Source organism: Eucalyptus grandis, chromosome 5 (genome assembly GCF_016545825.1).
Source record: "Eucalyptus grandis isolate ANBG69807.140 chromosome 5, ASM1654582v1, whole genome shotgun sequence".
In the NCBI taxonomy this organism is placed as follows: Eukaryota; Viridiplantae; Streptophyta; class Magnoliopsida; order Myrtales; family Myrtaceae; genus Eucalyptus; species Eucalyptus grandis.
The window spans coordinates 31,450,927-31,473,374 of NC_052616.1; the positions used below are offsets into that span (position 1 = coordinate 31,450,927).

A 22,448-nucleotide genomic window follows, 5' to 3' on the forward strand; every position below is an offset into this window, starting at 1 on the left:
TGGAGACAGAACAAGCTTAAAATGGCACTTCAATTGTTTTGAGTTTGGTTTGATAGCTCTATTTATTCTTTTGCTTTCTCCATTAAGGCATGGTGAGTAGAAGGAAGCTTTCCTAGATATCTGTAATAAAATATTTCCTTGTCTCAACTTTCTTCAATATTACTTTAAATATAGCTTCATTGAGTGTTGTCTAACCACCAATTAATTACTTTTCATTGTGCAGTTGGTGAATTTGGAGTGGCATTAGTCAAAGGGACAAAAATGTGCTTCTCCTCCCAAGGAACTATTTTTGGCAATTTATGGACATAGAAGCTTTGGTTTGTGGGAACTATTTTTGGCAATTTATGGACACAGAAGCTTTGGTTTGTCTCTTTCCTTCTTCGTTATAGTTCAATTTGTGACTTCATAGGAGTGAAAAAGTTCCAAAGACTGTTGTTTCTTTTGCTTTGAGCTGTTTGGTTCAGCGTTTGTGTTTGATTCTAGGGTTTTTGATGAGGGTGTGGGTATCAATTAAGCTGGCGCCGCTCTCAAAATTGATTTTGGGCGTTTCTTGGTCGCAGGGGTTTGCTTTGGACATATTGGGCCCACCGGATCGAATAGCAAGGCCTTGTGAGTAGTAGTATAACTCTTACAATTTTCAAGATCCTCCTCAACGTGTCGGTTTTTTTTTTTTTGGTGGTGATTGCTGTTTGCTGACGTGGGGCTGGGTATGGTGTGTGATTGTGTGTGTTAGTCTGGTGAGTAAGCTATAGGGTAGTGATAGCGGTTGGGTTGCTGCCTATTTAATCCTCTAAAATTTTGGTCCTGTGATAGTATCATACAAACTAGGGTTGCCTTGTATTAGACTGAAGGGAGTGAATACGATTTTACTTTTCGAAATCTTTCACTTGATTGTAGTTGCCTATTTAGGTGCATGTTTTCTCTCCATGTACTATTACTTTTATGGGGAATTTACAAAAGCTCACGTCCTGCGGCCAGCGAGCCCCCACGTCAATCACGATTGCACTTTTCCTTTGCAGGTTCTTGGCGACATCGCCTGGATTCTTCAATGGGCACAAGAGATGCTCTACTATTGTTGCTAACAATGATACAACCTACAAATAGGGCAATCTAATAAGAATATGACCTTTTTATGCTGCTCAAGGTATGGCATTGCAATCCCAGTGATACCACATAAACTCTACACCTCTTAATGATTGAAAGCTTTAAGGAACAGAAAAATGGAAGGAAGATGAAGCAAGATTTATTTAGGAGTCATAAACTAATTGAATAGAGAAGACACTTCAGGGGATTATCCTCCAGAACTCATCTGGTCTTTCTTAATTTAGTAGATTGATACAAAGAGAAAAATGGCAACTGGAGCTGCGTTGGAAAAGCTCTCTGTGCTCAGAATTTGAATTTTACTATTTTTGTCAAATGGGATGTGAAATAGTGGACAAAATTTCAGTGCAAAAGAGGAAGAGAAAGGAGGATGCTGGATCTCCTTGTTTTGCGCAAATACAAACATTTGCGAGACTCATTTGAATATCCTGAGCCATCAAAAGAAATCGCATTTATTGCTCTACAAGCAAGAATGTTGCATCCACGATTTACAACTAAATGACAAGAGAAGAGCCTAGTATCCAGTACCCAAAGTATGTCTTTTTTTATGGGCTAGACAAAATAAGTCCTATCATGTAGTGTTCATTACTGAAACAAAGACTATCATTAAATATCAATACAGAATCATGTCAAATCAAACTGAAATCCACACATACCTCTGTGTTTTTCAAGGATGCAAGTGCCACACAAGCTCGAGAAAGGAGAAAATCCCCAGCTAAAACTGCCAACTGCATAGCAAACAAAATATTGTTGACGTCTAGATGTTTTAATATACTATCATCTATACGGACCACAATGAAGTCACAAATCTTCACAATGCATCTTCTTCATAGAGTGGAACAGTATGGTAAGACTAAAAACTTCTTCTCCTGTGTGAAAGAAAATCGAGGCACAAAGGTGCAGGCATTAGGTGCAGGCATCGTGTCTATGTAAGAGAAGAAAGATTTCTCCGCCCATTACTGATAAACACCAAGTTAGGAGTACAATACATACATACATACATACATACATACATACATACAAACATACATACATACATACATACAAAAATCATGAACAGAATCTAGTCATTTAACAAATATAAGAACTAGCAATGTTCCTGAAGATGGTGGAGATGTATGAGCACCTTGTTTCCCATGATAAAATTTAATGAACCAATACCACGTCTTGTGTCTGCATCATCCAAGACATCATCATGAAGAAGGCTTGCAACCTAAGGGAAACAGAGAACACGTGCATTAATCAAGAAATCAAAAGGTTCCATAATAGGGGGAACGTTATTTGAGTCTATGACACTGTACAGCAAAAGAGATGCAATCCTTATTCTGCATTACTGGTACTATGAAAAATGCTATACATACGTGCAGGGTCTGTTGCCTTTCCTTTCTTTCTATATTTAAGTGTGAAATTGAACTTCCCAACTTACAGAGAATCATCTCTTGTTTTATATATTCCCTTTGCAACGTCTTATTCGTTTTATTTACTTCTATTTACTGACAACAGACTTTCTTTCTTGGTTGGTGGGCAGGTTATGGTGGTGGTGAGCATGGGGGGAGCTCAGATATATTAATCTAGTGTCCAAAGAAAGCTGTAGGCAAATGAGAAAGTAGCATCATGGACATCATTTAAAGAACAACTTCATCTGGTAATAGCCATTGCGGATCAATCAAAAGACAAATTTTCTCCACCATCTACTGTATAATATGTTCCCAAGGTTCACGGGACCAGCAATCTAGATGCTTAAATGTTAAAAGAAAGAAAAAAAAAACAATATAAGAAAATAATTTAACTTAATTCATATGCAAATGCAGCAACAACCTGTTATTTCCTACTCCTTTGATTCCACAGACACAGAAAAAAGGCACATTTAACAGGAAGATGAAAAACTAACTTACATGAATCATCTCTGTGATCTCAGCTATGCACTGCTGTCTTGTACATAGTTCCAAAGACACTGCATCTCCTACACTACCATCAGTTGGTTCTGGCAGAGGCATATGCAAAGCACTAGCCATTAAAAGTCAAACCTGTGCCAGATATAAGACAAAACTCAAGAGAAGGTGGAATCCAAAATATAAGAAGTATGTACATCACTAGAAACCTAACTTTGTCTCTCTACAAAATAAATCTGCACCTGAAAGTATGGAAAAAGAAATCAAATCATGGAAAATGATAAAGAAATTGAAATCCACATGCACAACAACCAATTAAAACCAAAGATTTAAACATTAGAAAAAAGGAACTTGAGTTCCAATATGCCTCAAAGCATATTCTAAAAGCCATTAGTTCCACAAGTACCGCAATAGTTCATGGGCCATATGCTATTATTAATATGTCCTGACGTTCAACAAAATATTATTTGGCTTAGGAAGGGTGTCTATCTCCTTCATGCGAAATTACACCAAAAGCAATAAAAGTTCCATACGGAGTGCAATCAATCATAAATATTTCAAATCAAATTCCAATTCTTTTGATGTGCAACCAAGTCCTAAAATGGCCACTAGTGGCGTTTAGACACCAGAATTTTGGACAATGTTCAATTTTCACAAAATAAAGCATGACTCGACCAATAATCAGGTATTAAAACCTGTGGTTCTTTGTCAATCATTGAGTTTATGACTTGATTATCAGTTACCATAGCAAACCAAATTCAAAATCTATGTGAAGTCAAGAAACCTTTTTTACATGAAATCGAAAACTAGCCCTCCATTTTAATTTAAACCAAAAAAGCTTAATCAAATTGTTCAATTTGTCATCCACGAATAAGGAAGATCATTAAATAATAAACACATGCCTCTAATTACAATAAAATAATAAGAAACCAAAAAAACAGGAGATAGATTCAGGTTAGCTAAACCCAGGAGTTTGCAAATCAAATTCTCATTCAATAAATGAATAAAACTTATTGAATAACCAAATTGAATACTCAAGAGCAACCTTATGTATGGTTTTTAAGAACCAATGATTGATCAATAAGAACTTTGTTCAACTATGGTGATTAAATTTGAGATTTGAAGGTCGGTCTGCAGGTTCTTCACAAAAGTCAATTTTCCTCAATTCTACATAAAACTTGAGTCTTGTCTTTTAATCAATCTCATAACCAAGCCATACGATGAATACTCACCAAGATCAATATGCCTTTTTACAAGGGTATGATTGGAACCGTCTTGGTTTTGCTGATGGATTGAATCTCCGTCAATTAGATACACCAGTCAAGAGGACTTAATTGCATGAATTTCAACTTAAAACTTGAACCACTTTAGCTACAATTCCCTCTCCCCCTTAAAGCCTCTCAAGAGCAAACAAGCCAGATGACAATGGTTTATTAATATTTCTTAATATCACAGTTCTCACTCAAGCAAATCTTGGTTATCCTCAACACATCTTCTCCTGACTCAACATCACACCTCCCGCCGAGATCGAGTACCAATGCAACAACCTCTCAGACAATACGTCGAACACAAAGAGCGCATACCCAGATCACCATTTCACCCCAGCTCTCCAATCCCCCCAAAAAAGATTGGCAAGCTCAGCACTCCCCCTCGCAAATGCTCCCACGCGTACGACTAATCGGAAAAGAAGAAAGAAACAACCCGCGAACGAGGACGCACCGTCACAGGAGAGCCGGCGAGGTGGGTCTGAATCAGGGGGGGAGCCGATGATCCGAAGAAGGAAGCCGGCGGTACCCATTGAAGCCTCGCCTCGCGAGCCTCGAAACCGTGCACAACCCACGAGGGAACGACATCGCTCGACGCTCTAGGCTTCGCGAGAAGAGCAGAGGAAGAACAGCGCAGAGAGAGAGAGAGAGAATGGTCAAAGCCGCCGACCGACTAACTTGCTCTCTCGTTCGCAGCGCGGTGACGACACGACGGCCGAAGCACAGCCATCCGTAAGCACAGCTTATTATTAACGTTACAAAGCCCACGTGATTATGGCATTATTACTATCGATGGGAAAAGACGTACCGAATTTCCAACATCCTTTGCTGTCCACACTTCAATGTTGACATGTGGGAGGGAGAAAAGTTTTTTCTTTTTTCTTTTTTTTTTTGTCAGAAGGAAAACTTTTGTTTCACTTAAAGTGATGCATAACTTCAAATTAAAACTAATCCCAAAAAGTTTAACCTAGTGTAAATTCGAATATTGAAATAATTTAGTACAGCTTGTAGAGGTTAGGAATGAGAAAAGTTTAGTGATTACTATTTGAGATAAGTGTATCGAGAGTCTTGAAATCATGAGAAAGTACAATTGAATTTTAAAAATTTTCAAAAAGTGCAATCAAATTTTAAAATCCGTCATGAAAAGTGTAATCAAATTTCAAAACTTTCAAAAAGTGTAATCAACAAAATGACTTGATTCTAAAACTTTCAAAAAGTATTATAACAAAATGATTTGATTGAATCAATTTAACAAGTTTTCGGACTTGATTACGCTTTTTGAAAATTTTAAAATTCAATTGTACTTTTGTGACAAGTTTAGAACTTAATTACGCTCTTGGAAAGTTTTAGAACTTAATTCCATGAAATTTTTTAGAATATTTCTTTATTTTTCAAAGAAAATTACCTAAATATCACCATGAACATTTGCAATTTACGTTTGGGAGATGTTAGCCTAACGGGGATGATGGTGGCCCGTGGGCCGCAATTTCCATTTCAAAGGAATGGTTAATCCATTGGACTTTTGTTGGAATCTAAAGATATACATTATTATATTGCTAACCTTGATTAATTCAACAATGGAACTTAGATGGAAAAGCAATATATGACGTGGAATGAAGGTCTTTTTTTTTTCTTTTCTTTTCAATGAATAATATCACCGTTGTCCTTTATTTTGTCCGAAAATCAAAATCATCTTTCTCTCTTAAAGTCAACGTATAGTCATTTCATTATACATTTTCTCTTAATGGTCAATTTTTGTTGACATGGATTGCGGAATAAATGACGTAGATTGACCAAAATACTTGTGTGTTATGTTATTATTAGTTGAAAATTATTATTAGCCAAAAAAGCACCACATCAAACAATATAATAGAAAACAAAATTGAGAGAGAGATGGTGGTCCATCACAGCCGCCATATAGACCAATTAAACGGGTGGGTCGGGTCGGGTTTGGGTCGGGTCATAAATGATCCGATCCAAATCGACCCATTTAACTGTTTATGACTCATTTATTGTAATGCAAAATTTTTGACACATATCGAACCTGACCCATTTAACTAAACTTAAGAAAGCTTATTTCTTATATATATATGATGATATTGCTAAGATAGTTTATACAACACAAATTTAATGGACAATTTTTATAATTTTAAAATAATTATTTTGAAAATAGAATTTTAATTATTTTTATTTTTTAAATATAATTTCTATTTTTCTTTTTCTTTTTGTTCTTCTTCTTCTTTGGCTAGCCGCCGGCCACGACGACGGCCGGCGACGAGCCATAGGCGAACTTCAAGCTCGCCCCTCGCCGAATCTAGCGAGGCTCGAGCCTTGTCGGATGTCGGCGAGGCCTTCGCCCGCTAGATTCGACGAGCTCAAGGCTCAAGCGGGCATTGAGTGAGCTTGAGCTCACCGGGACGTCGCCGAGGCCTCCACCTCACTAGATCCAATGAGCTCGCCCCTCGCCGGATCTAGCGAGGCTCTAGCCTTGTTGGGCGTCAGCGAGGCCTCCGCCTTGCTAGATTCGGTGAGGGGCGAGCTCGAGGCTCGCCTGGCCGGTTGTCGGCCATTGCCGTGCCGGCGACCGGAGGAAGAAGAAAAAAAAAAAAAGGAAAGAAAAAGAAAAAAAGAAAAGAAAAGAAAAATGAAAAATTATAATTTTGGTTTTTATTATAAAAATGTTTTTGTAAGTTAAAGAGAGAAGAGAGAGATTGTGAGGTTTTGGTGAAAATGGGTTCTAAATCCAATCCATTTAAGATCCACTTAAGACCCACCTATCAAAGTTTGTAATTGTTAAACCTAATTATCTACTTTTTGTCAAAAAAATAAGTGACCCATATATGACCCATTTATGATTTAAATGGGTCATATATGGGTCTAAGACCCCTTTTGCCACCTCTACCGTCATACTCATGAGCTCAAGCTCTAAGCTTGTGGCAATCATGGTTGCGGCAGCCACAGTCACTAGAGTTTTGAGTTGATGACTGCTCAATGCAAATATGGCAGCTCAATAAGTGGTTATGAACCATAACTTTTGCACTGTTGTGGATGTTTTGTGGGTTTTCTTCAAATTTAACATTTCTCCTACTTTTATTTATTTATTTATTTATTTATTATACTCACGTTTAAGAAAGCTCGCTTAGAGGGATTAGAGGAAATCCCAACAAAAGAGATTTCATTCCAAATTTCTTAAAGAAATCGGATGAACGATTTGTTAGGTTCTCTTGGGAGAATGAAAGGCAGAGAAGTTACAGTCTCTCTTCCAAGGGAGACCGTACCATTGTATAATAATTTCCCTCTACGTTTTGCACCCTTCCTCGATGCACTTTACTTTTCAAAAGTAAAAATTATTGGTAAATGTATTTTCTCCCATCAACGAGTGCCCTAACATAATTTTACATAAGTAGTTAAGCGTGAGAGCCTAATGAATTGAGAAACTAATGTGTGGCATATATGAGTTATTACTAATTATGAGATGATATGGCATAGCAAATTCTATACTAAGAAGCAGTTCGTAGAGGAATGCTTGCAGTGGTTTATGTAAGAGGACGAGTAGAATGCCAAAGGGATGATGGTGCGTTTGGGAACCACTTCCCAAAGCCCCTTTGAAGTCTCGAAGATACTTGGGCAAATGCTAGCCCGTTTGGCAAAAAATTGTGAGCCCCCATTCCCTAAATGCCAGCATTGTGAAGCTGAAAGCCCAAGGCGAGGTGGGGACCCGCCTTGGGCTTTCGGCTTTTTTCGGCATGCCCACACGGCACTGATCATATTCTTTTTTTTCCGAAATTGTCCTCTCGAATTTTTTGTTTTTCCGGTTCTTGCCCTTGTGTCGCAACTGTTCATCTTCTCCGGGGGTTCGGTTCTGGCTGACTGCGAGCGGCCAGCGACTGCTAGAGGGACGCCGGTGATCGTCATGGGGTGGCGTGACCGAGGGCTGGGTCGCCGCAACCCAAATCTAGGGCGGCAGGCGGTCTTCTTCTTCCGCGAGCGGTCACTGGCGACCGTCGCCTGCACGATCGACGCCGGGGGTGGCGCGACCGCCGTGACCCACGGTGAGGTCCGGGTCACCGCGACCCAGATCTCGGGGCGACGGTGGTCGCGGAGGACCTTGCCGCCCTCGATCGGGTCACGCGACCTCGCGGCCCTCGGATCCGGGTTGCGGCAAAGATCGCGCGACCTCCCGCGACCTCGCCGCCCCGCATCAAGGGCGGCGAGGTCGCGTGACCCCACCGCGACCCGGATCCGGGCGGCGAGGTCCTCCCGCGACCTCGCTGCCCTGATCCGCGTCGCCAGAGGTCGCCGGAGGTCGCGACGGCGTCGCGCGACCTCGCTGCCCCAAATCCGGCGTTGCCGGAGGTCACCGGAGGTTGCCGAAGGTCGCGCGGCCACCGCCCTTTGGTCAATTTTTTTAAATTTTTCTTTTGATAATTTTTTTACCACAAAGATCCTTTGTAAATGTAATTCCCCAAACGCTATTTTGCTCAAAGTACTTTACAAAGAGTTTTCAAAGGACAATTTACCAAACACGGTTGCATTTTGGAAAACACCTTTAACTCAAAGGTATTTGCATTTTCCTAAAGGTTTTCCCCAAAAGTGGTTCCCAAACACACCCGATGTCCGATGTTTATCGAATGCTTGGCGGGGTCTGGATGCCAAGTCGTGGTTAAAGTCAGATCGATGCTTCTTTATGGAATGCCGTCTAGATGGGGGTTCTAGACAATGCCATACTCGATGGGACGGGACAATGCCCGTTCATGCCGGAACTTGTGTGTTGGCCGTGGCCCGAGGGGTCGTAATAATCGAAACACATGTAAATGATTGCAATGCATTGCGCTTGATTATGAAGTAAAACTGTGAAGCACGGTATAAGATTGGCCAAAACGGGTTTTATCTTATAATCGGGACCCATGTGAATACTTGGTGTATGGGAGTTATGTGTTTTGATTATTGATTATGCTTGTTGCATTGGTACTGGCATATGTGATGTACCAATATGCAGGTGTGTGTCAATGCGAGGTAAGATTGTATGTTGTTGCATGTTTAGGCTGCTTTTGAGATGAATTTGCGTCCCTAATCGAGGCTTAAGCAGTTAACCCATTGAGATTTATATTTCATCCTATTATTATTAAATATTTTCAAGTCTTGTAGGATGGAGAACTGTCACATGCGGTTTGGGGTCCTGATGGACCAAGACGCCGGTGTGCCTAGTGTCATGTTTGGTTGGCCTCGTCGTTACTAAAGTTTAGGTTAAACTTGACCCCGTAGGTTTTTGAGATGGTTGGTAAGAAGTGGCCGTAACAAAGCTTGTAATTATTAAATATCTTAGAGTTAGCAGTTTATAAATTAAAGTGCTGTTTTTGGAATGTTTGTTGTGTTCTTATTATCCCTATTGTTTGTTGTTTGATCGGATGTTGTTTATATTAAATTCTTCCACTTGGGTTTAATTGAAAGATAAAAAGAATGGGTTGGCGACGCATCCTGGGACGTCACAACTAATTGACCGTTGAAGGATGTTTGCACACTCGGGAGTTCGGGGCGTGACATATATCATAGCAATGAAGGTTGTTGAGTAGATTGCTTACGCTTACTCTTTGCATACTTAATTTTTTTTATTATAAATATTTGAGCAAAAAAGAGGTTTAGTGAATATATCGGCCAATTAATGCTTTGAATCAACAAAATGCACACATCACTATTACTCACGTGATGAAAAAATAAGATGATGTCTAAATGTTCTTGGCTCAAGAATGAAGTAAAGGATACTTTGTCAAATTTATAGCACCTGTCTTGTCACACATGATTTTTTTGAACTTTTACACTCAAGTAATTATCTAATCCATAGGAGTTGTGCACATGGAATGCTCAAGACGACTAATAAACAGGTTTTTTTCCCCCTTAAAATCATTAATTGATGATTCAGAAATCAAGGATTAAGAAATGGTTGTCACAATGCGAAAGAGATCAAACACTGTAATTATCATTCTATTTCATTAAATCACGAAATTCGAAAATTCAACCGAAAGATTCTTCACTAATAAGTAGAAAGAGATCACATGTATACAACAAGCATATAACCCCATAATCAAACGGCATGTGATATTTCAACCCTCTTACATGTAAACTAGATGCAGAATGACATGGATTTGATGAACGGGGTGGAAATGCATCCAAAATAAAATGGGGCTGGCTTATGATATTGATTATAAATCAATTAACAATATGCACAATTAAGGGAAATATATGTATATTTACAATCATGAAAAATGAAGGATCAAGGTAAAATCTTAATTATCTTGAACAAACTCTCAAGCTCAAGGTGAAAAGAGGAAGTCAAATGGAGTTGGGAGAAAAGATCCAACGAGGTGATTTTATGTGATGAAGAGAGAACCGATTGATGTATGTAGGTTATGCAGCAATAGGCTGATGTTTATGTGTACATGACGAGAATGTTTAGAATTGACATTGAGAAAGGGATACTAGTAACTATAATAAAAATGAATCACATGACACGGGATATGAAGGTGTGCTCCGGGTGTGCACTCGGGTGTGTTGCACTTGAGCACTCAAAATTTGCTTAAGATCGTCTAACTCTAACGCTAAGATAAGAAATATGCGAAGGAGAGGATTTTTACGTTTCTGTATATTTTTGTATGTATAAAGAAGAAGGGAACATAAGCTAGTTTTACATGATAAATACAGAAACTAACATGATATAAATATATTACGATGGAGATATATACACAGTCCTAAAAGATAAAATATATCACAATTATTACTAGCAGCATTTCCATTGTATAATACTTGGTCACCTAGCCGTAACAACCGAAATGGTTATTCCATTAACGGTTGAGGCTTCTTGAGTGTGCCCGAAACGATCAAGTTTTTTCACTTTTCTCCCAACTGAGAATGCAGGCTGCGATGGTCGGCCGAGTGTGATGGTATCGCCTCCTAAAATATGAACCACGAGTGACATAGCCGGTCGATCTGCTGGGTCTTCTTGAACGCACAATAGACCAACGTGTATGCATTTCAGCACTTCACCTTCATCACATGACTCATTGATTAACGGATCGATAAGTTCCAATGGTCGACCTTCGGACCACAACTTCCATGCCTGTTATTTAGCAAGGAAAAATTAACAAGGATAGCTGCACGAAAATCTTCGATTTCACATTAAATTCAGATGGTGATTAGGAACATACAAATGTGAGAAGGCTTTCACCCTGTTCTTGGAGATGAAAACCATTATTCTTGCGCCCGCTTACTATCTCTAGCAAGAGAACTCCAAAACTGAAGACGTCTGATTTTACAGAAAAAAGTCCTTGCATCGCATACTCCGGTGCCATGTATCCACTAACCAGAATTACATAATGAAGAGCAATTAGTTGGAAGTAAGAAACAGTGAAAAGTAAATTTCAAGATGGAACTTCTGAAATATGAATGTGCTCTATCTGGTGTTGTTGAGCAGATTATCAGAGTCGTTTGTTGGCCTAGTGAATCAGTCAAACATGTAAAGGACGTAGAAATATATGAGGCACTTACTAGGTTCCAACAACCCTGTTTGTGTTTGCCTTGTCTTGATTTGCACTGAAGATCCTTGCCATTCCAAAATCGGATATCTTTGGATTCATCTCACCATCTAGCAAAATATTGCTAGCTTTCAAATCCCTGTGGATAATTTTCAGGCGAGAATCCTCATGCAAATAGAGAAGTCCCCGAGCTACTCCACAGGAGATGTTCATGCGTAGCTTCCAATCTAGATGTCGCCCTATATTCGAATCTGTCAAAATGAGAGACTCAGATGACACTCAACTTTAAAAACTAAAATTAACTAGCTCAAAAATTCATTGCATCTGCTAAAGCTCAAACCAAAAAGCAAGGCATCCAGGCTTTTGTTGGGCAAGTATTCATATAGCAAGAGTTTTTCATCTTCTTCCAAGCAGCATCCCAATAATCGGACAAGGTTCCTGTGTTGTAGTCTGGCAATCAAGATGACTTCGTTCTTCAACTCAATGAGTCCTTGGCCTGAGGTTCTTGAAAGCCTCTTAACTGCAATTTCTTTTCCATCTGCCAATGTGCCCTGAAACAGCGTAAAGTCAGTAGTGAGATCCCTATCTGAGAATTACTAATGATAACCAAATTCGATTCAGTTCATGCCATTGATAATGACTCGGCCAATTTGCTACCATTAGAAGATTTTCCCAATTTCCCCATAAATACGTGTTGAGTCACTGAAATACTTACCCTGTACACAGAACCAAACCCCCCTTCCCCAAGTTTACATTCATCGGAGAAGTTTCCTGTGGCTGCTCGTATGATGTCTAATCGCATCAGAGATAATTCTTGAGAACCCGCCAGTCCACGAGAGTTTTCCTTTGAAAACTCTTCTCCAATTTCTTGTCGTAGATGAAGTAACTGAACCTCTTGGCTGTCTTCCATCTCTGAGAGTCCAAGAGTTTAGTCAGGTAAAGGTTAGAAAATGGTCATCCCAATGGCAAGCAAGATGAATTCACTTGTACCTTTCTTCAATCTCTTTTTCCTCATAAAGAAAAGACACGAACCCACGATGATTATTAGTAACCCCGATCCAATTACTGAGCTAACTATTGCAATCCATGGAATTCGTTTGAGCCCTGTCAAGAAAGAGAAATTCCTTGCATCTAAACATACCACAAATCGGCAGACTTTTTTTTCACTGAGTGTAAATAGTACCAAGAACTCGTTGAAAGCAAGAGAGTATGATCCTTTAGATCGTAAAAGCAAGTCAAGTGCATTACGGTACATAAAACAGCTTATATTGAGAATTAGAAGCAACGGAATGATACCATTATATGCTTATCAATTACAAATTGAGTACACATTTTGAGTGCTATATAGCTCATACCTTTACTTGCTGCAGAAGATGCTGGTGCTTGTCCTCCAGGTTCCCCAGCAACATCCATTCGGTACAGTACATAACAACTTGGCTGAAGAATTCTCGCACCTCCCCTTTTATAATTAAGAGCGGTAGGAAACTCTTTGATAGCAGAAAGCAAGCAACTCTTACAAGCTGACTTTATGATGTCGGGGGTGCACTGTACACGCTCATGCAGGGTCACTGAACTTGAGACATTAACGTTTATGGTTGCGTATAAGCTTTCTGAGGAGATTGCCATGTCCGTGACATTTCTTGCCAAATCTGTCACTTTTGCCGCAAAGTTCTCATTATCAAAAGTTTGCTCCACAATCTTGTTGAAGGTAACTGAATTGTTCGCAGGGTCGACAACAAAAATAATCGGTCTTGTCTCCATGATAGAGAAGAACGATCTGTTAGAGTAGCGCAGGAGACACTCATCATACCATATCATCGCCTCTTTCTGTCCTGGACATCTTTCTATGATGGTGTTGCTAGCTTTACGGATGCAAGACTGACATTGATTGGTGGCAACCTCCCCTCTAAAGAGGAATAGAAAAGTCGCATTAGTAGTCACTTAAATCTGGATAGTAATTTTTAGGTTGGTGTTGGATCACCGTACTTTGTAGAGGATTCCAATTAAGACCAATATATCAGGTCCATTATAAATCCTAGTTCCAAGCGAGCCAATTCCAAAGATTATAACAATTGATTTGGAAGGTATTACTCAAAAGTTGAAATTTTTGGTATCTTTCGCTTGTGATTTACCTGCAGAGGAAGAGACCATGAACTTTGTCCGGATCTTCACCTTCCGTTGTGTTGTAGAAACCGCGAATGGGTCCTTTGCTGTAGTCAGCGGAGTAGCCCTTGGAGAGGAGGCTGCTGAGGTTGTCCTGAAACTTGCTAGGAGCAGCGTAGTCGCCCCTATCTGCACACCGCTCCTGAACATATGTCTGTGCACCGACAGGAGTGCCTGGGATGAAGAGGATCAGGCATGAAATCCAGAAAGCGAAGGAAATATTTCTTGGTGCATCGATCATCTTTTTTGCTTGAACTTGGAAAGAATGCAAGTACAGTAAGAGTAATTCAAAGACGGCCATGGACTGTCTTTCAACTCAAGAGGAGTACGATAATAAGCAACTTCTGGAGGCCGAGGTAAAGAACCAAGTTTGCAGCTGCTCTCCCAGATGCCGGGGTTGGCGAAGACGACTTAGTCTAATTTCCACGTTCCTTCGTCAACGGGGTGATCCAATTGGCTTCTTCCTGGTGACCGTTAGTCCAATTTCCACGTTCCTTCGTCAACAGGTGTGATCCAATTGGCTTTTTTTTTTCCAGGAGAAATGAAGGGTGACCGTTCCTGGCTTGCCCTACCAGAGGAAAAATCAGGGGAGAGGGACCCAAACAGACCCCATAAAGACCGGCACTAAATAAAAATAAATCAACCAAAGGATTTTTCTGACAAAAAAAAAAAAAAAACCAAAGGTTTTTGTCCCGTCGGTGGATAAAAATCAACCTAAGATACAAACCGAAAAGACCCGACAAAGACTCGGCAATGGTTATGAATCGCATGTTCCTCCTCCCCTCGTTCAAGGCTTGGTTGGAATCGCCATCTGATAGATCTATCTTATCTATAGAAATGGATCTTGTGTTCTGGAATTAAAGAAAGATATTGAAAAAAAAAGGGCTCTTGTGTTGTGATTGTCCCCTTGGTGGATATAAATCAACCCAAGATACAAACCGAAAAGACCCGACAACGACTCGGCAATGGTTATGAATCACATGTTCCTCCCCTCCTCGTTCAAGGCTTGGTTGGAATTGCCACACGTGCACATTCTCTCATAATCATCCAGAAGCATAGAAATTTTTCGATGTGTGGGACCGGAGGACTATCATCAGGTGAGACCTGCTCGGAAGAAAAAACAAGTACGATGCTCCAATGAAAGTCCAGTGCTCGTTGACGAAGACCGGGACTAAGAACTCACCAGTTTTTTGAAATGTTGATTTTGGCTCTTCAAAATCTAACACTCCTTTTATATGTCGACAGCTCTTGATGTCTGTTTGAATTTCTTCTAAATGTATTTTGTATTTTTCTATGCTTCAAATGAGTAATCCTTGTGAAAATATGCTTCGAATTTGAGGTCAAAAAGTAAATCGGATTTTAGAATTTAAAATAATAATATAGAAATCCACGCCCAAGTTTCGGATATTAGCTTTTGTGACGTCCCAAGCCATCACGTTAGACCCTCGACTATAATCTTTCATTATTATTCCGCAAGGGGAAGAGTATACATTTTTAATATAAGGAAATTTTACTCAGAAACAAATTCCATAATGACGTGCTTTCATTTCATTCATCATAAGCAGGGGTTACAAGAGGAAAACGACATCTTAACAATTACAAACATAGCAAAATACTTATCAAGATGACCCGAACAAAACACCTGGGAAAGGTCAAAAAGGTGCCTAACTCATCAACCTGGTAGTTTTCCTAATTCACTACATCCCTTCATATCACGCGTGCCTCGTACTCCATGCCCAAAACATTACCAACGGGTGGGCCCAAACAACCTCCCATTCACGTTGAGGTACACGGACACAAATCACATCGGGAAAGGATTATGGCATCCATCATTTATCTAGACAGTACAAACATAACGAGTCAAAACAAGACAAAAATTTTGATCCTCAAAATTCCTATACACGCCATCTACCCGCACGGGCGTGCCATAAGTCGCCAAGGGTGTCACATCCATAGCTAATGATTTGAGATGAAAAATAAAGGGTGATCAACAATGCCCAGTAAAGGATAAAGTATGGCATTAAACAACAAGATCTTAACTTCGCTCATTATTGAACATAGCACAAACATAATGAATCATCATAAACATGGACTACATCGAATTGGGCAGCATATGGCATTAATGATATCATGTGAACTAAACAAGCTATTGTCACGCCCCGATCCTCCGAGCACATGCCCATCCCTTAGCGGTTGATTAAATAGCGACGTCCCAGAATGCGTCATCGACCCATTCTTTTTAATACGTATGCGGAAGCGAATAAATAATTCCCAGATAACAACAAGATGGGATAGGAAAGTAGGACCACATTTTTTGAAAACCAAACCAAGCCACACTTATATATACATACCAAACTATGTCATATACAATACCAAATCTATAAAACAAGGTTTGTAACAACAGTGGGGTTACATAAAACTATAGATCTCTTCCTCCTCCTTATCCTCATCCTCATTCTCATTGGAGCCTTTAGCTGAATATATCGGGATCTCTAGATTTGATAGATACGGGTCCACCATTGACCCACCAAGAGGATTTGCTGTGCCTTTTCCAAAATTAATCTCAAGCACATGCACATGTATCTCAGACTTTGGTATGTGACCCCCTCTCTGTCCATCCCGCATACATCGGTACCATGATTTGAATTGATGAGGGTAAAGCCTCATTGACCTAGACCACGGACCTTATGAGCTCATAGACCCATCTTCGAGGGCTCCATGAAGTGGGATGTAAAATACTTGTTTTGTGACTTTCTTCAGTTGTCCAAAACACTCGGGAGGAGCAGTCATCTAAGAACCTGAAAATATTATCCCACAACGGGGTGAGACGATGTCTCAGCAAGTTCACCCCCTAAGATCCGACTAGGAAGAGAATACACTCTAAGGGCTGTCTAAGCACAAACATGAGTCAGAGGACTTACCTTTGCCTCGTACCTTCCTACAAGTCAGTATGATTCATGAAATCATCGAATCACATCAATAAATCACATCATCACATCAGATTGAACCATCGATCAATCGACTTAGTCGATTCCATGTCATCACGACCATTACTCGGTCAATCCAATCAACACTATCTATAAAGTCCGATCTCATCGAGGATTGCTCATCAAAAGCTGAAGATAGATAGTATAGCACATCCAAAGCTGATAATAGAGTATACTGCTCACCCAAAACTGATATATCAAGGTCCGTAGACTGATATAGTATACTCTCAATGCTCACCAAAAGCCGCTAAGGTATATTGCTCACCCAAAGATGATATATCAAGGTCCGGAGACTGATATAGTATACTGGTATACTGCTCACCCAAAATTGATATATCAACGCTCGTAGGCTGATATAGTATACCTATGATGCTCACCCTAAGCTATAAAGTATACTGCTCACCCAAAGTTGATATATTGACACCCATAGGCTGATATAGTATACTTGTTCCCACCAACTGAGAATGCCACCATTTTTATCATACCCGATAAATATAATTGTGTGTGGGTACACGGTAGCCCTTAGCCAAAATACAATATTTTCCCATTTGAAAATCCCACTAATTTTCATAGTCCATAAATACATTTTTGGCGTTGTAAACCGACGCCCGATATTTTCTAATTAAATACTAAAATATAAAATTTTGGGATAAATACCTCAAAATTACAAATCACGCTCAAATTGCACAAGATAGCACTTCATTAATTAAACAAATCACACCACTGCAATTAGCATAAAATTTTGGTCACTAGCTATCCCGGTCTAATTTTCGAAAAATAATAATTAATTAAATAATTATGAAAAATAATTAATAACTATCAATAAATAGCAAAAATGCACACTTAGGCCAGAAAAGCCTAATTAAATACCGATTCAGGTTCAGAAAATTTCTGAACCTATCTAGGTAAATACTAGAGCTTATATACTTGCTAATTGCACTACTCTAACCACCTAACATGCAATAACGATCGATTAAATTACTAATAATTTCTAACTAACAACATAATCCTTAATTAACTTAAACTAATCAACCCTTAAGCGTCATTAACTTACTAAGTATGGATTAGTGAGTTAAACTCACTTGATTAACGAACCGGTTGAACCAAAACGATGGCGAGGCAGAGAGGATCAATAAATTCCAAAACGGGTGCACCTTTCGAGGTTTGGAAGGGCACCAAAACGAGCCAAACAGTGCTGGCGAGACCCACTCCGTTTAGTTCTGTGGTTGAGCCGAAGAAGCTGCTTCGACGGCTTGAAGTGGCGAGGATGGTCAATGGGGACTGTAACAGCTTGAACGGGTGTGCAGGCGGGTAGATCGCATCTCCGACGACTACAACGGCGACGCATGGCGGCCTAGCGACACCGGACATTTGCGAGCAATAGTGGAATGAGTGGCTGGAGACGTGGGTAGGCTGGACAATTGCGAGTGGCGTGCGAGCAAGCGAGCGGTTGCGAGGGGTGATTCGGCGGCTTGACGGGTGGTTGCGACAGCAAGGGGGGACTAAAGCTCGGTTTTCTAGAATTTTTGAAGCTTTAAGGAGCTAGAATGGAGGGAGAGGGTCGATGGCTGCAAGGATAGAGGGAGGAGGACAGCTTTGGCTTGTGGAGAGTCCCTCTTAGCCTCTCTCTATCCTCTTGTCTCCCTTAGCTTGGTCCCACTTGGAAGCTGGCTTCCTCAGCCAATTTCCAACAACCAAACTTCCTCTAGAAGCCTTAGAGGTGGTCCAAAGGTTGTGTCCAAGGGGGGGCTACGAATTTTGATTGGATTTTACCCAAATTGGACTTCAATTCCATCTTGAATCAACTCAATTCAGCCTCTATAAATTCCATTATCAAGTCTTTAATCAAATTGATATTTTTCCTTACCAATAGAACCTACTTGTATCCCAATTGCGCGATAAAAAACGGTCCTTTGAATTTTCTGGACAAAAATGACCCTATGTCAACTTTTCGCCAAAAATCTCAATTTGTAGAAAAATATTTAAAAAATGAGTCGACGTTCTTAAAATGACTTGTGACATGAAAGAACTTTCAATTTCTGAAATTGGATTCAAATTCGCGGTTAATTTTGATTTGGCGTGATTTTAGCGTGACCTAGGCTACTAGGTAGCTTTTAGAAATTTTTAGTGCAAATAGCCTGTGGTCGATTTTCTTCGAGCCACAATGAATCTCTTCAACACATTGGCGACTCTCGGTAGTCGTGAAAATCTCGAGATTTCAAATACGGACACAGGGTACCAAAACGACATAAAAATCAGTCTAGTACCGATTGACAAGAATTTGCAATTTAGTGGAATCATCCATGTTTAACCACACATCTCAGTTGAACTGACCTATCTCTGATCTCTAATCGGTCTTTATTGTGCCGTAATAATCTCTGTAGATGAGCACGATCGATTAATCGGTTCCTAGTTGAATTATCAAGTCTATTGCATTAAAATCCCTTAATAATTTCCCGCATGGTCTAGTTATTTCAGGAGTAATCAACTCTGAGAATAGCACTACAAAGGCCGATGAAAAGCCCGATTTATTAAATTGAAAACATGACTGAAAATCTAGGATATCATAGCTATAATGAGTAAAATGCATGAAGACTGCAACCACAAGGCAAATGCAAACTCTAATCATGTGTCACACGGTGCACATGAATTCATTCATGCATCACATGGCACACAATTACATCATCACACGTACTCACATGCCTTATTAATTAATTTCAATGTGAGAACATTTCATATCCACCCTCGAATCGGATTTAACCGGAGACGCTGGTTGGATCCATTCAAGTCACTTCTTGGTTGCTGGCCGGACTTCCAGGAGATGTTGGTCCTAGGCATCTCCCTTCAAGGCATCCTGGTGTCCAAGGGTCATTGGCCTTGTGACTTGAGCTGAGGCATCCTAGACCACACAGTTTGGGGCATCCCCACTCCCTGAGGGGCATCATCGGGATGTTGGCCGATGGAATGTCTCTTAATTTGATTCATTCACACATTTCACCACATCGCAATCTTTCATTAGGGCACACTTTTGACACCACCAGCACACACATAAACCACCATAAGTACCGAAATCTCTTCTAGCTTTACTATTTCTCTATCTTGATTTTTCACACAAGCTAGATAACTCTCACATCCGTTCTCAAGGAGTCGATGAGCCTCAAGTGCAATAATGAGCAGTAAGGAAAGAGTCGCTCTATCTCCATAAAATTCAAAACTAGGGCGATCAAGAGGATTAAACTGAATGATCTTCCTATAACAATCCATATTAGCTCGGTACTTATGAAGCCAATCCATCCCCAAGATCACATCAAAATCATAGATAGTTACACACTAGGGTAGATAAAACTATGTCTCTTAACGATGTGGAGATATTAAGGGGTACTTCCATCTCCCTAGGTCTCATCCTACTTAATTGCACAAACAGAGTAGACATAAACGAGTGTGTAGCTCTAGTATTGAATAAAGCATAAGCATTTTGGTTAGACAAGGAAATAATACCTATAATGACTGTCTTAGAGGCCTCAACTTCATTATGTGTAATTGCATAGACTCTTTCTTGAGCTAGCGACTGCGGTTATTTCCTTGTTACACCGATGCAATCGATGATTGTGGTGGCCGTTGCACGGGTGCTCCTTTGTGGATAGTCTTTAACCAAGTGATTTGGTTGTCCACAACCAAAATATGCTTTCACAAATTGGCACAACATGCTCACATGCGATCCACCACACACCAGACAAGTAGAACTCTGGCTTCGCGGTCACCTCAATGACTAACTGTTCTATGCCTTCCCAGGTCCTCCAGTCCAACTTTTCTTAGTCAATGAGAACGAAGGTTGCCCAGCTTGAAAGGGTCTCTTGTCATAGTGGAAATTGCTCTGACCAGCCTGATGGATTGGTCTCGCCTGATGGGTTATTAGGGTCACTTTCGTCACAAGCTCCTATTCCAGTATTTGAGCACACTCATACAATTCATGATAATCTTTCAAGTTCGGAGGCACTAAATGCCTACGAATGTTAGGCCTCATACCATTCAAAAAAGTCTTGGCTTTATCCTCCCTATCCTCAACTAACTTGGGAGCAAACCTAGAGAGTTCAACAAACCTTACCTCATACTGATCCACCATTAGGTTATTTTGGGTTAGCTGCATAAACTCCATCACCTTATTGTCTCTAGCACAATCAGAAAAGTGCTTTCCAAAGAAAGCCCAAACAAAACTAGCCCAAGTCACCTCAGCACCTTCGGGGAATACTGTTCCCTTCATCGCCTTCAACCAATGGTAAGCATTTCCCAGAAGTTGGTACTTCGCCAAGGATACTTTTTCCACATCTGTGCAGTTCAACAATGTAAAACTCTTTTCCATCTCATCTATCCATACCTCAGCCTCCGAAGGGTCTCCCAAACTAGCAAATTTTGATGGTTTCAACTTAAGGAATTGTTCAACCAACCCTTGCATTTGGCATTCATCGCCTTGCTATTGCTATTGAGTTTGTCTCTCCGTCAGGGCTTCTACATTAGCTAGACGGTTGTTCAGCTGCTGTCCAGCTCACCTACGCGCGGAGGACGTGAGGCTAGCTGTTGAAATGTTTATCTCATATTTGTTTGTTGAAATGTTTTCAGGTTCTAAGAATGACTAAACAATTTCGTTAGATTTGTTTTGGCCTCCTTGTCGAGTATAGTTAGGAGGTGATAGAGCATCTGGTAGTGGGAGCGGCCAATGCGCACTATAGGTGATATGTCACGACAATTTTGGTCAATGAGGGTTTACTTAACCTCGTGCCACACCAATCTGTGGTTTGCTACTTTTGGGTAGGAGCAAGAGCTATGGGCCTATCCTGTGGGCGACATTAGCTAGGATGCCAAGGATCGGGACGTTCCCGTTGGGGAGGTGTCTGACCTCGAGATCAACCTTGCGTTGATCATCATGTGGGAGGCCCGGACCCCGGAGGACATTGGGGCTTAGGTAGATGTGGGTGTTAGCACTTTTTGAATCACCCTTGTAGTATTAGAGTCATAGGTATATGCCCAGGGGCCCTTTTTGGAAGAGGTCGTGGCAAAGCGGTTAGGCGTGTTAGAGGTGAAGAAACTAGTTGATTAACCCCTGAACTCGTGTTGTATGAGACGTTGACTCGTAACACTCTTCTACATATATGAATATGTTTTTAACTATCCCCGCTGTTTGATGGTTGGAGATTTGTTTACATTTTTGCTTGTGTGTTTTAATATTATTATGATTTGGGTTGGCAATGCTTCTTGGGACGTCGCAATTGAATGATCCAAAGAGAAAGTAGTGTTGAGGAAGGGTTGTCATGCGGCTGTATGTGGATCAGGTTGTGACATACATATTCACAATCCTGAATAATGGAGGATCGAGGTAAAAATCTTAATTATCTTAAACAAACACTCAAACTCAAAGTGACAAAAAGGAAGTCAAATGGCGTTGGGAGTAAAGATCCAAAGAGGTGATTTCATGTGCTAACGTTTATGCATACGTGACGAAAATGTTAAGAATCG

The 22,448-nt window shown here is 40.3% G+C and overlaps 3 protein-coding genes across 6 annotated transcripts; all 3 read right to left on the reverse strand.

Moving 5' to 3' along the window:
* Positions 1 to 905: 905 nt before the first annotated feature.
* On the reverse strand, positions 906 to 5,003 carry LOC104444863 (solanesyl diphosphate synthase 3, chloroplastic/mitochondrial). Its single transcript, XM_039313598.1, has 5 exons — positions 4,713 to 5,003; positions 2,997 to 3,128; positions 2,228 to 2,314; positions 1,758 to 1,829; positions 906 to 1,094 (listed from the first exon to the last, which is right to left on the reverse strand). The coding sequence occupies exons 2-5, from the start codon at positions 3,114 to 3,116 to the stop codon at positions 906 to 908; spliced, it is 468 nt and encodes a 155-aa protein (XP_039169532.1). The 5' UTR covers positions 3,117 to 3,128; positions 4,713 to 5,003.
* Positions 5,004 to 10,880: 5,877 nt separating this feature from the next.
* LOC120293505 (cysteine-rich receptor-like protein kinase 10) lies at positions 10,881 to 14,350 on the reverse strand. 4 transcript variants are annotated; one of them, XM_039313027.1, is made up of 9 exons: positions 14,280 to 14,350; positions 13,920 to 14,124; positions 13,143 to 13,693; positions 12,778 to 12,891; positions 12,415 to 12,699; positions 12,128 to 12,343; positions 11,801 to 12,038; positions 11,461 to 11,611; positions 10,881 to 11,372 (listed from the first exon to the last, which is right to left on the reverse strand). In XM_039313027.1, the coding sequence occupies exons 3-9, from the start codon at positions 13,603 to 13,605 to the stop codon at positions 11,064 to 11,066; spliced, it is 1,776 nt and encodes a 591-aa protein (XP_039168961.1). In that variant the 5' UTR covers positions 13,606 to 13,693; positions 13,920 to 14,124; positions 14,280 to 14,350; the 3' UTR covers positions 10,881 to 11,063. The 4 variants fall into 4 exon arrangements, with proteins under 4 accessions (XP_039168961.1, XP_039168959.1, XP_039168958.1 ...); XM_039313025.1 differs by lacking the exon at positions 14,280 to 14,350 and having other exon boundaries at positions 12,128 to 12,338; positions 12,503 to 12,699; positions 13,920 to 14,270; XM_039313024.1 differs by lacking the exon at positions 14,280 to 14,350 and having other exon boundaries at positions 13,920 to 14,270.
* Positions 14,351 to 20,874: 6,524 nt separating this feature from the next.
* On the reverse strand, positions 20,875 to 21,390 carry LOC120293829. The gene has a single exon (XM_039313599.1). The coding sequence runs from the start codon at positions 21,388 to 21,390 to the stop codon at positions 20,875 to 20,877; it is 516 nt and encodes a 171-aa protein (XP_039169533.1).
* Positions 21,391 to 22,448: the final 1,058 nt, after the last annotated feature.